Source organism: Gymnoscopelus braueri (assembly GCF_963280865.1).
Source record: "Gymnoscopelus braueri genome assembly, chromosome: 23".
NCBI lineage: Eukaryota > Metazoa > Chordata > Actinopteri > Myctophiformes > Myctophidae > Gymnoscopelus > Gymnoscopelus braueri.
In genome coordinates this window covers 12507652-12524380 of record NC_137625.1, presented here as the reverse complement: position 1 = coordinate 12524380, position 16729 = coordinate 12507652, and the positions used below count along the sequence as shown (strand labels likewise).

Genomic DNA, 16729 nt, shown 5'->3' with positions numbered 1-16729 from the left:
TACTTTCTTTGAATTATAATGCGGAAATTCCTTAGAGTATGCGAGTGGTCTGGGTACCCCCCAGTTGTATATTAGATGTGAAATCCTTGTATAGTGTTTTTTTTATTCACGTCACAAACCAATGCAAGAAAAGATTCATTCATCTTGGTTGCCGGGGAGATTTCCACAGGGGTCATTTCAAATACAAAGCCTCGGATATTGTTTTAGATCAGTGTAGTGTCCCTTTCATGAAGCCACAAGTTCAAATTGGAAGGGTTTCATTCCCCAAAGCTATTTATAGCAGTTTTGGGGAAATGGGGATTAAAAAAATACAACTGATATCACCTCACCTGATATCACCATATCAGCTCAACTGTACGTAGTATTCTGTAAGCCAATCTATTAGTAGTACAATTTACTATTTCAGTGACATTCTATATTCTAGCTTCAGTGTTCAAAATCATTTGTTGATGACCACATTTCTCAATTGGTGGACATCTCCCTTTGGAATCAAGCTTAAATAAAGATTAATCTCTGGTAGTAAACTTTATACACTGCAATCTGTCCTGCACACAGTGTGTACTGCAGTTCCCCACCATTAGATTTCACCTTATTTTATACAATAATATAGTTGATATACTGCAATGCAGAAACTCGTTTCTTTCAGTGACCGTGTTGCCAGAGAAGTCGTTGTGCCTTCTGGCAGCTAAAAAGAAAATCAAAACTTTTTCTAAGCATTTCCCAGTGTGGCAGTACTAGCACTGAAATTATTACTTATACAGAAACATTACATATCCACATCCACATCCATATAGACCCCTTAACAGACAACGTCACAGTCGTCACACTGATAAGAACCAGTATGCGTGCAACCAGTATGAAACCCATTCTGTCAGGACACGCCTCACTAGCCAACACACAAGATGGGGTTGGGGTGTGCTGAAACCAGCGCACCCCGAAACAACAGGTTGAGAATTGATTGCATGAAACAATCACCTGTGCATCCAGTCTCAATGTTGGTAAACAAATAATTGGTCTATACGGTAGTATCATATCAATGATCATATTCAGCCTCCAAAATCTCTTGACACTTGCAAGCGTTTAACACCTTTCCGTCCCCGTATTATTTGTCATTCCGCGATTGGCATTCTTCTTCTGTGACCTACAATAACCTCTGACCCCTTTTATGCTGCACACTGGTGACATTTGTGCTTTATATGTGGAAGGCTGTTTGATCTTTCTCCTGGCTTTGATCCCCTGAACCTCAATATTTATCTACGTACTGTACCAACATACAGTACACTCAGCACACACACACACACACACACACACACACACACACACACACACACACACACACACACACACACACACACACACACACACACACACACACACACACACACACACACACACACACACACACACACACACACACACACACACACACACACACACACACTTTTCTCTGCCATGACCCCTGCCATCCTGACTGACTCCCACAGTTCAGTCGGCGGACTGCAGCGGGGGGAGTGACCTGACTATGTCCCCAGAAGAGAGTGAGAGCGTCCCCATGCACCGGTCTAGCACTCGAGAGCAGGACCGCAGCAGTACCGGGACCTGCTTCCTACTGGCTGCCAGCGACTACAACTGCCCCACTGATGGGGGGATTCGCAAAACAGGTACCGGTATCTCCCCTCAGGATGGCCTGATACATGCAGCATTAATTGCACGCGGTATGGGGGTTACAATGTTCCGTTACCTTTGTTATGAAGTTTCACCGAACCTTGAATAATTATGTTATCCAAGATTTTATCACATAAACCAGTGCATGGAAGCTACATGTTCTGACCTCTGTTTTGCTCTTCAAACTGGTAGCAAAGATTAATGATGTTTTAAAAAAACATCAAAGTGCAAATTCAAATCAATTTTAAAAACGCGGACTTGATTAAGGTTTTTCAAGCGGCGTGTTGCGCTGCGCTAGGAATGCCAGGTTGAAAGTTGTTAAAAATTGGGACACTTCGGCTTTATAACTGCCGATATATTTGATGTCATCATCAAACTGGTATATCGATCTGGCTCTAATACTGTTGGATATGACGTGCATGGTGGTGTTCATTCATTGCTGTATGTTTATTATTTGCTATTCATTATTCATGCACCTGGATCCAGCTCCATCTGAAAGGTCTTTTTTTGATCACAGGTCAGTCGAAAACGTACTCATGGGTTTATAGACCAAATGTTGACAGATGACAGATAACAGCTACCTTTTGAAGTGGGTCTTAAAAATGGCACATTCATCAGTCAAAATTGTCATCCATTGAGCCATAACTGAAACATTATCGGCCCTATAGAGAAGAGGAAGGGTGATTGTTCAGCCATCGGCTTAATCCATGAGGCCGATTAAAAAAATGTCTTCTAAATCCTAACAGTTTTCGGGAAAAACCTATGTTGTTATAAGTGGTGCTCAAACTTTTTCATGTCACGGACCGCCAAAATTATGTGTATTTGGCCGCGGACCTCCATCTCAAAATATTTTGTTCCGGGGACCCCCAGAAGCAAAGATTTGAATTAAAAATATATTCAAATATTTGCAAACATATTCACGATTTAAAAAAGAAATTGCTGATCTACAAGCCCATAGCGCGGCACGAAGTGGCGCGCTATGAGCTTGTATATCTGCTATTTTTGAATAGCCAAAGTATAAAATCATGCTTTTTAGCTCAAATCTAAAATGACACACACAGATGCTTTTCCGGTTTTAAATACCATGTCATATGACAAGAAAACAACAAAAAAATCATAATTTTTGTTGTATACTGCGGTCATGCGACAAAGTATAGATTAGCCTTCAGGCTGCCATGGTAATGTACCCTGTGGATATGGAGGGATGATGCGCTTTTCATTAGGACAGTGTACAACTCAGAGAGACAGTATTATCTTTGTGTTCAGGTATATTTCAGGGACAAATGGATGAAACTATATATCTTGATTCACTTTTTTAAAAAAAATGTTGGCTGACTTCAGTCTTAACCTGTTTAGACCTGAGGCCGATTCTGAAAAACGCCTTCTAAATCCTGACCTAGGTTTTCTGAAAAACTTCAAATATTTATTCAAAAATACAAAAAAATATATGTTGCTATATATCCTATAATACATTGGAAAGATGAAAAGCCATAATTTCCCCGTGTCATTGTTTCGCACTAAACACAACAACAACATATCACATGTCACTAACAACACAAGCCACAACGCGCGCAATTAATTAACGGGTGGCGTAGGCTACTTTTCATTGCTCACCACACATCTGCCCCCTCGGAGCATAATTAATTGCGGCAAGCACAAACTCACAACATTACGGTCGACCATGTTGTTCCCTAGCGTCACCGCCGACCACCGCCGAGCGACACCGAAACACCGCGAGCCGGACAACATCACGGGTACACCATTTTGTTCCCTTTAGCGTGAGCACCGCCACCGACCGGCAGTCTCTTCAGACCGGCAGTATGGGTTGCCACGTTGCGAAAAGATAAGCAGCAGGTCAGTGTTGCCAGATGTGCGCCAGAAACAAGCAACCACCTTCATGAAAAAAGAAAACCTAGAAAAAATATATATATATTTTTTAAACTTTTTTGGGGGAAATTTTTATCCCACGATTTTGGTACCCCAAAATAAGCGCGCCCTTGCTAGAGCCCCGTGCGCGGCTAGCCCTACGGGCGCCCGGACCACTAGTATTGTACATAGCAACAACTACCCCAAAAGTGGTTTCCGGATTGAAAGGTATAGTTACGTACAGGGGTTCCCAGTCTAAATGGGTTAATGCAGAAATAATGAGCAATTTAAATGCAATGTTAAAACAACACATTATAGTCAATTGACCATATTCACATGGTGGTCATTTTCCTCTTATGTCATACTCAGGATTGACAGGGTTTCATTTCAGCATCGATGGGATAGAAGTCAGTTTACTGAAGTAAAAGCTTACAAGTTGAGCATGGCTCTCATTGAAACGCCTGAATACTGACACACTTGACTCATTGGCCTCATGTTTGAGGGCGGTAATGTTAATGTTTAATGAAACGTAATTGATGGGTTTGCACAGCAGCGGTATCTGTATGACTGACGCTAGTGGCATAAAATGGTTGGCCAAATGTAGTGGTTCTCAGTGATGGAAGAAGCACTCACATCAATACCCTATTGTAGAAATTGTCTGTAGAAATTGTCATCAAAATGTACATAAAGTACCAAAAGTAAAAGTATTCATTAGGCAGAAGGTCCCATTTCACAAGTTTTCAAATATAAAATGCATAAAAATGCTTTGAAAATAGATCTACAAGCGCACAACACGTTGCTTTGCGACGCGTTGTGAGCTTGTAGATTGTCTATTTTCTAATTACCAAAGTATATTTAGGTCTGAAGTGGTTTTGTAATAATAACCAAAATGTACAAAGTAACTAGTAGACTAATTTTTTAAAATAATAGTGGCATAAAAGTACAATATTTGCCTTTGAGATGTAGTGGAGTAGAAGTAAAAGTATTGAACATTGGAAGTACTTGAGTAAAGTAAAGATACCTCAAAATTGTAAGTTTAAGTAAAGTACTTAAGTAAAAAAAAAAGTACTGTAGTTAGTTACTTTCCACCACTGGTGGTTCTCAAACATTTTCAGGTCAAGGAACCACCGATAGATATGTATTTGGCAGCAGACCCTCATCTGAAAAGACCCAAAAAGTGTTTCTAAATTAAAATGTTTCACTTACTTAAACTTTGTCAGCCACAATAGTTGAGACATTGTCAGCTGTCTCAACTATTGTGGAACTTGAAGAAAACACTATGGGCCCTATCTTGTGCGCCACCTTTTTGAAAAACATTTTAAAATAGCCGATCTACAAGCTCACAATGTGTCAATGTACAGTAGATCGGTTCTTTTCAGTATTTTAAAATGTTTTTCAAAATAGTGGCTTAGAAGTTTAGGCATAAGGGGTAAAGCCGTGCACAAGATAGGGCCCTATGTTTGTTAGTTGTCAGGAGTGTATCAGGTTTTCCGCCCTCAAACTAGAGGCTATTGGCTTGCTTGATTGCCCCCAATCAAGTTAAGCTACTGCAGATATAAAAATGTATTTTTAAATTATACATATAAATATACATATTAATAAATATACACCAATTATTGTCATCAAATATTTTTCTCATATATTATCCATCGCTTTTGGTCCTGCAGCCGTGTCATCTGTGAAAAGGTCAAGCTAGGAATAGAAATGGCCTGCCCAGCTCTTTGACTAAAGCCAAATGCCATCATGCAGTTCACATAAACGCCATGGCATAGGGCAGCTGACGAGATTCACACAAAGCCTCACAGTGCAGTGCCATGCCATTGGTCCCGACAGCCCATTATTCTGAAACCCAGATATTCGGAAAAATTTCCCATTGGACCGAAAGCCTATTAGTCCAATGGCCCATTATCCCCAAAACAAATTCTCGCTGTTCGGAAGGCCCATTGCTCAGAAAAAAAACAAAACAACAAAAAAACACCCTTTGGAGTTGTGCCCTGTCCATGGTGCTGAAACCCAAAGATACAGTTTAAAAAATGCTTAGTCTTTGCTTTTTAGTGTTCCCATTGGCAAAAAATATCATGGCTTAAAAAACTTTAATTTAAAGCGGCACTATGCAACTTCTTTTATGAATAAAATGTAATTCTGTCCAATCTGTTAATACAATATAATCTATACAATTGCTGTGGTTGTATTTTGTCTCCCTGCTCTTCTACTGACACATTTAGATCGTGTCAAAGGTCATGTCTCACCTAGACACAGGATCTGACACACATTTTGACCTCATGGTCAAGATTCAATTCATCCCCTGAGCAAGCAGACAGGCTCTCTTTTGCTCAATTGCTCAATTGTAAAAATGTCAGCAGGTTAGGAAACCGAGTTCAAATCCGGGGTAGAAGAGGAAAAGTTACATGGTGCAGCTCTAGCAAAATACACAACGTGACACTTACTCATTGAATATCCTAAGCGTGAGGCAGATATCTCCCAGTAATCTCCATTCCATCCAAGCTTCGGCATGATTATTACATAGGCTAGTAGACTAATAATCGAATAAAGGCGTAATAATGTTTAAAGCTCTTGTAAGAATGTCATCTCTACCTCACCAGAAACATTAACATTCTATGTCGTAACTTGATCTAAGCTTTCATACTTTGGTGTATGAGGGAGCTTACCAACAGCCTTTCAGCGAGTGCTTGCATGGCGCTGTTAATATGGATGTAGTCAGAAGCCTGTTGGACTATAAATGTACTGACGTTTTTGGTTAGGATGAGATTTGGTACTCGGCACCACTACCTTGATTTTGCACAAAGAATAGGACAATTCCAAGTAGAAACCACACCAGCTTAATATCTTCCAACCCTACCCAACACACATAATGCACATTTTAATTGTACTAAAGAACAACAACAGAATATAAAATAAATGATTAATGCCTGCCGCTTTGTTCATGGAAAAATTCAAAACACACCTTCAAGGTGAAATATTAGGCTATAATATGCACGTTTCGTGAATGAGGTTGAATATGTGGGCATTGCGCCACTCATCAACGCTCCCCACTACTTCTCTAGTGATGCTTTTTGGCCTCATATGTAGCAGCTCATTTTGGCCATTGGACACACTAAAAAAGCAAGCAATTTGTAAACTGTATCTTCTTCGGGTTTGTACATAAACCAAGATATCAAGGGCAAAAGAGGAGAGAGGTAGCCCCTCCACCCACACAAACATGAACACACTCACAGCTGATTCACCACCAAGTGATGTCTGCCAACAACGAATTGCACAGTTTATAAAATGTCTACAGCTGCTTCTACAGAATCTGGATCAAACAGTAAGGTGCAAATTCACTTAACCCATAATTAAGACCTGGAACGCATCTGTGTCATTTTTGTATGATTTTAGCACCAAAAAAAAGAGCGTTATTTTACACTCTTGGCTATTCAAAAATAGCAGATATACAAGCTCATAGCATGGCACCGAGTGCCGCGCTACAAGCTTGTATGTCTGCTATTTTAGAAAAATCGTGAAAATGTGTGCAAATCTTTGAATATATATATTCTTTCAAAGCGAACGTTCTAACTCAAATCGTTTCTTCTGGGGGGTCCCTGGAACAAAATATTTTGAGATGGGGGTCGGCGGCCAAATACATATCATTTTGGGTGGTCCTTGACATGAAAAAGTTTGAGCACCACTGATATAGAAACATACGTTTTTCAGAAAACTGTTGGGATTTAGAAGAGATCTGTAGAATCGGCTTCAGGTCTAAAGGTCCTTACACACCGGGGCGAATTCTTCATGCGAATAAATACGTTTTTTTTTTAAACCTTATAAAGTCAATGCAAGCGTCCACATCAGTTTCGCGAAGCGAAAAAGCGCCTTTTAATTATTCGGAACGAGTCCGAATTTTGCGTATATTCGCATATTCGCCGGTGTGTAAGGACCTTTAATGGGTTAAAACCACTTAAACCCCCTAGTCTTTGAGAACCAGACCGATTTCTTCCGCCTACGACACGTTGTGAGCTTGTAGATTGGCTATTTTTGGCAAATGTTCCACCCACAATATGCATGCTGGGGCTCAAGAAGAGGTCAACTTTATACCCGCGGTAATAGCAAAGGTATTAAGTAGTCTAAACTAGGATTGGCACGCTCAACTCATGAGAGATGGATAAATGAAGGGTAGGGCTGCCCCAGCCCAGGACGTATTCTTAGCTTTTGTTTTTTGTCATGTTTAACTTTATATTAGACTGATTAACAAAATGATCATTGTTTGTAGGATGTGCACACAAAAAAGACAGGGACAAGTATAATTCAACTTCATACGGATATGTTATTGGCAATTGGCATAATAAGTGGCTTAACCCTAAATAGATGGTGTTATATGTCCAAAACCGTTACTTTTCAGGAAATTGAAGAGAGAAAAAAACAGAACCTGTGTTCCAAAGGATTCAATGTAGTTATTATTTAGCCACAAGCTCCTATTAATACTTGTCATTGGTTAATTATTTATAAAACCCACAGACTGACCATTTTCATTTTTGAAAATAGAGAAATTAGAGGATATGCACATTGTGAGCTTGTAGATTGGCTATTTCCACAACTTTTGCGTGACACTCTTGTATGATGAAGTAGGGCAATAATTTACCCAAAAAAAAAATATATAAATATGGTGATTCAAGGTTTCCACTCGACAACAACAATAGACGGTCAATATAGGCAATACTATTGAACAACTCCTGAGTTTGTCTTTTTGAGAAACTGGGCATTTGTGTTCGAATTAATTCGAATGGGACTGAATAATGCACCATTGGACAAATAGGCAGCACCCCAGCCACAGCTCCGTGTACAGCACTACTTTCAAAGGTATAGCACAACAGTCATGACCTAAAGTGCAAGGACAGAGTCGCAGAATGCATACAGAATAGAGTGTAGAGCCTAAATTGTGTGGTTTAACTCCACTTTATCTCTGCCATCTCCAGACATTGATATTGTGTTAATACTAAACCCTGGTTAATTGCCTTTTATCAGAAGTTAACGGCCTCTCCAGAAAGCAATCTAAATGCCCTGCTTTCATTGGGTTTACTGCTACTCTATCCAAGCTAGAGCAGGGGAAGAACCATTCTGTAATTTGAGTAAGCAATCTAATCACTGAATTAAAGCAGACATTTTGGCATGGTGAACATGACAAGGACAGTCAATTTATTCGTTTTAATCAATTCCACAGATACTGTACACGGTTAATATACAGAGATAATGCACTATGATGTGTGTGCTACTCTCCTGGGCTTCATCTGAAAACCATCAGGCTAGGGGGATACCCTGCAAAATGACTTAATATAGCATCAACATCAGTTGAACCACTTTAACCCTACAGTATACACATCGCCTTTTTAACTCATACCGCCAATCGCGCATTAATGCGATCTAATAAATAGCGCTTGTCCGCCAAGATCGCATTAATGCGATTTAGTGATTAATTGGGGTTTACTCTGATCGCGCTATTCTGCTTATTTTTCATTCTAGGTTTCGAGTTCCACTTACTTCACCCACACTGGGATACGGTTTCATGACTCGGGTTCCGTTTCCGGTTTTAATTTTTTTCCCCAGTCATTTTCGGCCAGAATAGGGAAAAACACATTTTTTTCACACGGTATAAAAAACTTACGGAGAGGTCCACTTCTATAATCTATGGTCTGGGTGACGAACAGTCATCGCGGTCGTGTATCACATCGTATTTTTGGCCGATCGGAGAATCTGAGAACACGTCACATCCGGTTTATGTATTTGACTGTTTGACTCTGTGTGGGGGGGCGAGCGAGTCAGCGAGCTGATCAAGGTGTCTATTTGCTGCTCTCTAGTGGCAGATTTGTCGTATGTGTTTAAAACAGCACTCAGACAATTTATTTGAATGAAAAATTACAAAATAAAAAAACACGCAAATCGCTGGCACAGGGGTGAGTACATTAGGAATAAACTCTGGCAGTCAATGAGTTAAAAATAGCCAACTGTGAAACAAAATGTGAACTATTTGGAATATGTTTGAAACATTTTAAATCTAGAAATCCTGAATGGGGGTCTCTGGTACAAAATATTTTCAGATGGGGGTCCGCGGACAATATATTAATTTGGTGGCCTTGACATGAACAACTGGTTTAAACAAGCAAGCCCAAATAAGCAACTACAGTATACACTTTAGAAACAAGCCCAAAAAAGCAACTTTACAGAAGAACAAGCCTAAAGTTGCTTAATAATAAGCAGACTTGGCAGCACTGCGTCAGGCTCATCTAGTGCAGTGTTTCCCAACCTGGGGTCCAGCCTGGTCTGTTTGATCTACAAACTCACAATGAGTCGCATCGCGTTTATAGCGTGTGCGTGTGTGCGTGCATCATGCATGTGTGCGTGCATCATGCATGTGTGCGTGCATGCACGTGTGTGTGGGGGGGGGGGTCTCAGCTTTTGTCCAGTGGTGGAAAAAGTACTCAAATGTTTTACTTAAGTAAAAGTATCAATACTGCACTGTAGAAGTACTCCGTTACAAGTAAAAGTCCGGAATTCAAAATGTACTTGAGTAAAAGTACAAAGGTATTGGTATTAAAATGTATTTAAAGTACCAAAAGTAAAAGTACTAAATGTTTGAAAATAGCAGATCTACAAGCTCACAACGCGATGCGACGCGTTGTGAGCTTGTAGATCGGCTATTTTCAAATAGCCTAGGTATAAAATAGGGCTAAAGTGGTTAATGTATGTTTTATAATATAATAATTTATATCTGAAAAGTAACTAGTAAATAAAGTTTTCAAATAATTGTAGTGGAGTAAAAGTACAATATTTGCCTCTGAGATGTAGTGGAGTAGAAGTAAAAGTATTGGAAATTGGAAATACTAAATTGGAAGTACAAATACCTCAAAATTGTACTTAAGTAAATGTACTTAGTTACTTTCCACCACTGCTTTTGTCCGAGGTAAGGGGGGGCTCCAATAGTGTACAGTAAGTCATATTCCCCCGCTTGCCGATGAGCATGGCATTGCGGCCGTCTCAGACTCAGGATAATCTGCCAGGGTATGACAAAGTGCTGCTCAGATTCTATGGAGTTCATAAAACAAAGCAGGCCCTCTCTCACAGTAAGGGCTCCGAGCCAGCAGTGTTTATTTCGGCGTGGGCAGGCATCCAGCTTGGTCTCCGTCTCCGCTATCTCAGTCGGTGGTGGCAGGCGCCGCCGCGTTGATTGGCTCATGCATTAAACATGGGGTCCGTTCGACTGCCTGCCTGCCTGCTACCTGTTGGCACGGGGCCCGAGCTGCCCTTTGATCCGCCCGCACGGACGGTTTTGAATCCACGCCGGCTTAATTTACACCCTTCCTCTTCGGTGCGACAAATGGCGCTGTATCCAGTATGGTAATGAGGTCACGTTTTCCATTAGCTCTCATCTGTGTTTACGTCGGCTGATTGGCATGCTCTGCTAATGATCTGGCCGCTTTTGGCTCGCTTGCTTGTTACTGCGCACACGGAAATTATCTGGAAATGGACCAATGCAAATTTGTCTAAGTGCATTCGTTTATTATTTAGAGAACTAAGTTGTTACACTGGCTACAATGTAAGTGCTAGTAGCACTAAGTATTAACCCTTTAAGACCTGAGGCGATTCTTTAAAAAAAAATTCAAGATTTTTCAAAAATAGCAGATCTACAAGCTCATAGCGCGGCACTCTGTGCCGCGCTATGAGCTTGTATATCTGCTATTTTTGAATAGCCTAAAGAAATCTAAAAGTGACACAAATGCGTTCCAGGTCTTAATGGGAAGGATACTTTCAGTCATAATCATTAACATCACAATACAACATTCAGTACAAAATCTAATCTGTGCTAGAATGCACAACAACCTCCTCCTACCTGTCTCTCCTCATTTGAATGCTGTGAAAACCCACAGCTTAACCACTTAATTTAAACCCTATACTGTTGACCGGCATCCCCCAGGGCTCTATCCTTTGCCCCCTAATTTTTTACTCTCTACACCAAATGTCTTTTTTTGCAGAAAATAGCCAATCTACAAGCTCACAACGCGTTGCAAAGTGATGCATTGTGAGCTTGTCGATTGGCTATTTCCACCAAATGTTTGCCTATTATGACATGCCCAGAATACAAACTCTATGGTTCATGGGATTAAACAACATTGCAAGTTCCCTTATTTGCATGTTTTACTCTTCTGTCATTTATTTGATATATTCTTAAAGGGGTTCCCCAGGCAAATGAAGAGTAGTTTAATTTAACTATAATTCAATTCACTTGAAATGATCACAATAAAAAAAAATATTCGTGACCACTTCTAACAATGTTTCAATATTATGAATCAGTTTCTCATGTACAATTAAGACATTATTTAAATCAAACCATCAGGTCCGTGCGCACGCACGCACGCACACACACACAGAGTATGTTACTGTTTTGTCTCACTCCTGTCTCCTGTCCTGTCTTGGATGACTTGGCTGGCTTGGACTTGGAACGTTGACCGTGTGCCTGCCTGCCTGCCTGCCTGCCTGCCTGTCTGCCTGTCTGTCTGCCTGCTTGCCTGTCTGCCTGTCTGTCTGCCTGCCTGCCTGTCTACCTGCCTGCCTGCCTGTGTGTGTTCATGTACTGTTCCTGCACCTCCACCACCACCTCTCTGTCGCTCACCATGTGAAGGCTATCAGAAATACCGGAGTTTAAACAACATTGCGGGCGTGACTGGCATGGCTGGTAATACTCTGAGATGGTCTCCTGTGACATCGCCCTACGGCTCTCCTTGTCCACTGAGGCACTCCCGTTCCCCAATACCCTCGATCCTGTGAGAGGTCTGCTTCTGGTCCATTTAGGCCCCGTCTCAACCAGCCAAGCCTAAATACTACCCCCCTTGATATTTATAGTGGAACAATGCTGTAGATATTGTGAATTGTGGATAATAGGCTAGCTCTAAATCTAATGTTAGTGAATTATGGCCACAAGTCGTACTCCCTTCCTTGAAGGTAGATGTACTTAGCTAGCACAGCATCCTATTATATCTGGTCAGTCCTCCTCTGTCACTTTGGAGTTTCCTTTAGTTCAAGAAAATTGCAATAAATGAGGACCAGTGGGTTCTAAAGTAGCAGCCATAACGCGAAATAAAAAGGCATCTTGATAATCAGGGATATTAGATGTTTCTGTATTTAGATACAATAATAAATAAGTGCTTCCAAAAAAATTAGCAATAATACATGAGATGAAGTTAATTAGATTTTTGTGTCATTTTCCCTTCTTCAATTGCTGGTTTTGTTCACGGCGGGTGTGGCGGGGGGGCGGGAGGGTTTAAAGGTTTAATGACATTCACTTTTACACCACATTCAAAGTCTTTGTCCTGGTCCTTCAAAAGTGTACAAAAAGTTTTAAGTGAAAATTCCATTCCAGTGATCCATGGCAGGTGTTTTTCTCTCACATTTCTAAAGCCTTTTCAACTGCAATGAAAAAAGAAATCTTTGCCTGCAGGTGTCGCTGGTGAGGGATTTTGCCTGTCAATCATCGCCTCTGCTCCGCCCCCACCCAAAGGAAAGGATAGGGGAGGGGAGGGGCGAGGAGGAGAGTGGGCGGGATTAATCGACTGTGACCTCACTGTCGAAGGGCCAAGCTCAGATTACTTTTCAGCCTAATTATTCAGAAAACCCCAGACCACAGAAAATCCACTGAATGTTCTAAGTTCAGTTTTTTGGGGTGTAATTGAGGTCATAAAACCCCAAATAAAACATTGAAAATAAAAAAAGTGAAAATGAATGTCATGATACCTTTAAGAGTTTTGAAAAGCATGTCTTCCCGACGGTCACTCTCTCATTGCCGCTGGGCCTGCTCATGTTTGCATGGATCACCCTGTGGCATCATCTTGCCTGCCAGCGAAGAAAGAGGCAGGCAGTGAGTGAGCAAGTGGATGAGGAAAATGTGTTGGGATTACGGCGGGGTGGGGTGGGGGCACTCTTGTATTGTGTCTGCATCGTTCCGTCGGCTTTGCCTAACATCCACAGAGAGAGATGAACATTAACAGCTAGGAAGCAGAGAACGCCAACAGGGTTTTTGAATTCTCTCTGCATGTGGGATGTTTGTCTGCTGCTGCTGTTTTCAATTAACCTAAACCCCCTTTTGTGATTTCCTTTGGTGAAGGTGAACTGTCGCCATGTTGCAGAGTGCTTAAGTGTCTCTGGTTGTTCACTCACAGATAACTGCAAAGAGGTTGTCTTTACTGGTTTCACACAAGCAGAGAGCAGCGTTCTGACTTAATGGCTCGAGGGAAAGCACCGCCATGGTGAAAAAGGTAACATTCCTTCATAATGCTGGGCATGTTCGGTGCGAAGTGCACAAACCTTGGTTTTGGTGTGTGTGTGTGTGTGTGTGTGTGTGTGTGTGTGTGTGTGTGTGTGTGTGTGTGTGTGTGTGTGTGTGTGTGTGTGCAAAAAAGGGGGTAATTCAATTTTTTTTTTATGAGGCAAAGGCACTGTATACTAAGGCAGCAGTCTAATGAATTTAACGCAGATATTTCTCTATGCTATTGCACAATCCAATACAAATCCAATAATCCTACACCACTTTATCCTCCCATTCATTCTCAGTGATTCTCTCTGAGTAGAATCTCAAGTAGAATCCCCATGAAAAACTGACCTGGCCTTGTGTTTTGTTAGTTTTAGTTACAGCCATTCGTGGCTTATGAGAATTTGTATTGCTCACACATAAAGGCATTTTGTTGCACCAACAGGTGTAGGATAGCAGATGTTGCCATTCAACAATGTGCCTCACCCATCTCTACATACCAGTAGCAGAACGTTGCTTAGCAACTAGCTGCACAGTCGATGCATCTTTACACATATACTGTAGCTTGACAAAAAGTAGACCAATTAAAGGAAGCATTCAGACTAACGTTTCTCTACTGTGTGTCTGCATACCAACTTATTGAATAACCCCCTCACTGGGCCATTGTAATATACGATAGAGCATTAAATGACAAATATACATTCAAAGAATGCCATAGAATTGTAAGATTTGTACTTTATTCCTGTTTATATTATTTTAACTGTAATAGAGCTTATGAGAATACACAGTTCCTGTGCATATTCACAGTACTCTACATCAGTGGTTCTCAACCTTTTCAGGCCGCGACCCCCCAAAATAATCCTACGTGAACTGGGGACCCCCCACCCTGACAAGCACTTGGGATTGTAGTAGTTGAGTTGCATTGGGAGGCGTTGTGATCTTGTAGATCAGCTATTTTCACAGTTTTTGCCTCTTTCTCAGGTAATATTTCACAATTTGGCCAATGTTTGACCATTTCTATAGTATAGTTTGATGATTACTTTTGACCGAGTAATGGTCTTACTTTTTTCTTCTTTTTTTTCCAATATTAAAAAGGTCATAAAAGTCTTTAAATTGTCACTTTAGAAATGTGCAGATACCCTGTATACACTTATACTGTATGTTGGTTTGTTTACTGTTGAGTGAGAAAACAATATTGCACATTAAGCTAATCATCTGGGGACCCCCCAAAAATCATTTGGGGACCCCCCTGGTCCTGCCCCACAGGTTGAGAACCACTGCCCTACATTGCATGTTAGTTTCTTAAAGAACGACATTCAGCAGAAACAGATGATGCATTTCTGATATGTAGAGATGTGACCCCGTTTATATTTTTGTCCTGACAATTCATTTTCATGTTGAATGATGGTGGAATAAGACGTGTCATCAGCACGAGGAGTTATTGAAGTGTGTGGACCCCGTCTGGAGATCTAACGCCACTCTGGGGCTTGGGGACCCACAGGACATTACAACGACCGGGGGTTACGGACACACTAATCAAGCAGACTGACAGCCTCCCACTTCGCGAGACAAACTCATTGATCAAAGGCAATTCTGGGGAATCGGTGGACTTTGATAAGCATTTGCCTTTTCCCGGATTAGTTTTTTCTCCTATATTGGACTTGAGCTGAACTTGGAACTGCCACCCGTGGGGGTAAAAAAAAACTAAAGAGAGAGGAATGAAAAACAGACGCGTCGTTCAAAGAGGCTTCTGAATAGATGTTGTACTTGTAAATAAGCAGATCAAACGGTACATACAGCCCTAGAGGCTCGGTGCACTCATCTGTCCTGGGCGAGTTCCGGTAACAAGGTTGTCGGTCGCTAAAGTGGCGCCGTGACACACATGTCAATCACTTCTTCTTGCTGTGGTATCCCTCCTCGCAATAAGTGTATTAAGATGTATCAGTTGAGGCACTTTGTGTTCTAAAAATGGAGTGTATTCCAATATGAAAATCTACATACAAGTATATACGGTATAGAGAGACTAATGTGACTAAAGCTGAATAAATGTGACATAATGGTCATCATTGCTTTCGTTTCCCGTAGGAACCTTCAGTGGATTAATTGCTCTGGTGTGTGTTTTTAAATGTTTGTATACTTCAAACTCCCAGGGTAAGACCTGCAACATGCAGCAAGGGGCAAACCGGTGGACGCCAGGGACAAGCGTAATGTATACTGTCTCTCTTCGAGACAGTTCTATAGCACATATATCTGAGACAGAAGCCCCGAACACGGTAGCAATCACATGCACCAGTGGTCCAACACACCTTCAGGGTTCTTTGAGGGGATTCCGAATGGCCCCTTACAGGTCTGTAACTCCGAGAGTGTACAAATGGAACCAAATGGACCCGTGAGGGTCCATTTGGTTCCATTTGTACACTCTCGAAGCTATGGGGAATTTAAAAGTTTGAGAACCACTGCCATAACACCCAACCGTTCAGATCAGATTTGCAATAAGCAGATTAAGCAACACAAGAAAACAAAAAAAACTGCACCGATCCACACTGTGATTTCAACGATTAGAAGAAACAGGTAGTCGAGATAGCCGTGTAATGATCTTCTGAGGCGAGACGGCTGGGGGTTGGCACGGTACAAGGAGGTTGGGTTGCGATCTGCGCCTAGTATGACCCGTGGTTGGCTGGCTGCCAAGTATCGATCTGCACCCACGCAACCCTCCCTCTCTCCAATAGTACACATGCTGCTCTGAAGCCCGATTTATGCTTCGTCGTGCGGTGGCGTGGCGCATCGAAGATAGCCGATCTACAAGCACACTACGCGTTGCGGATGTGACTGCGTCGCGAGCTTGTAGATCTGATCTGATTTTAAAGCTTGCGACACACTCGTATGCCGAAGTAGAAATGACGGCAT

General features: G+C 41.4%; 1 protein-coding gene across 1 annotated transcript in view; it reads left to right on the top strand.

Annotated features, from left to right (window-relative positions):
- The window catches only part of kcnc2 (potassium voltage-gated channel, Shaw-related subfamily, member 2), a 73273-nt gene extending 57187 nt beyond the window's left edge, over nt 1-16086 (top strand). The window contains exons 3-5 of the mRNA XM_080421748.1: nt 1485-1661; nt 13734-13829; nt 15240-16086. Coding sequence (XP_080277874.1) covers nt 1485-1661; nt 13734-13795 — 239 coding nt within the window. The 3' untranslated portion in view covers nt 13796-13829; nt 15240-16086. The remainder of the gene's footprint in view (nt 1-1484; nt 1662-13733; nt 13830-15239) is intronic.
- The last annotated feature ends 643 nt before the right edge of the window (nt 16087-16729 follow it).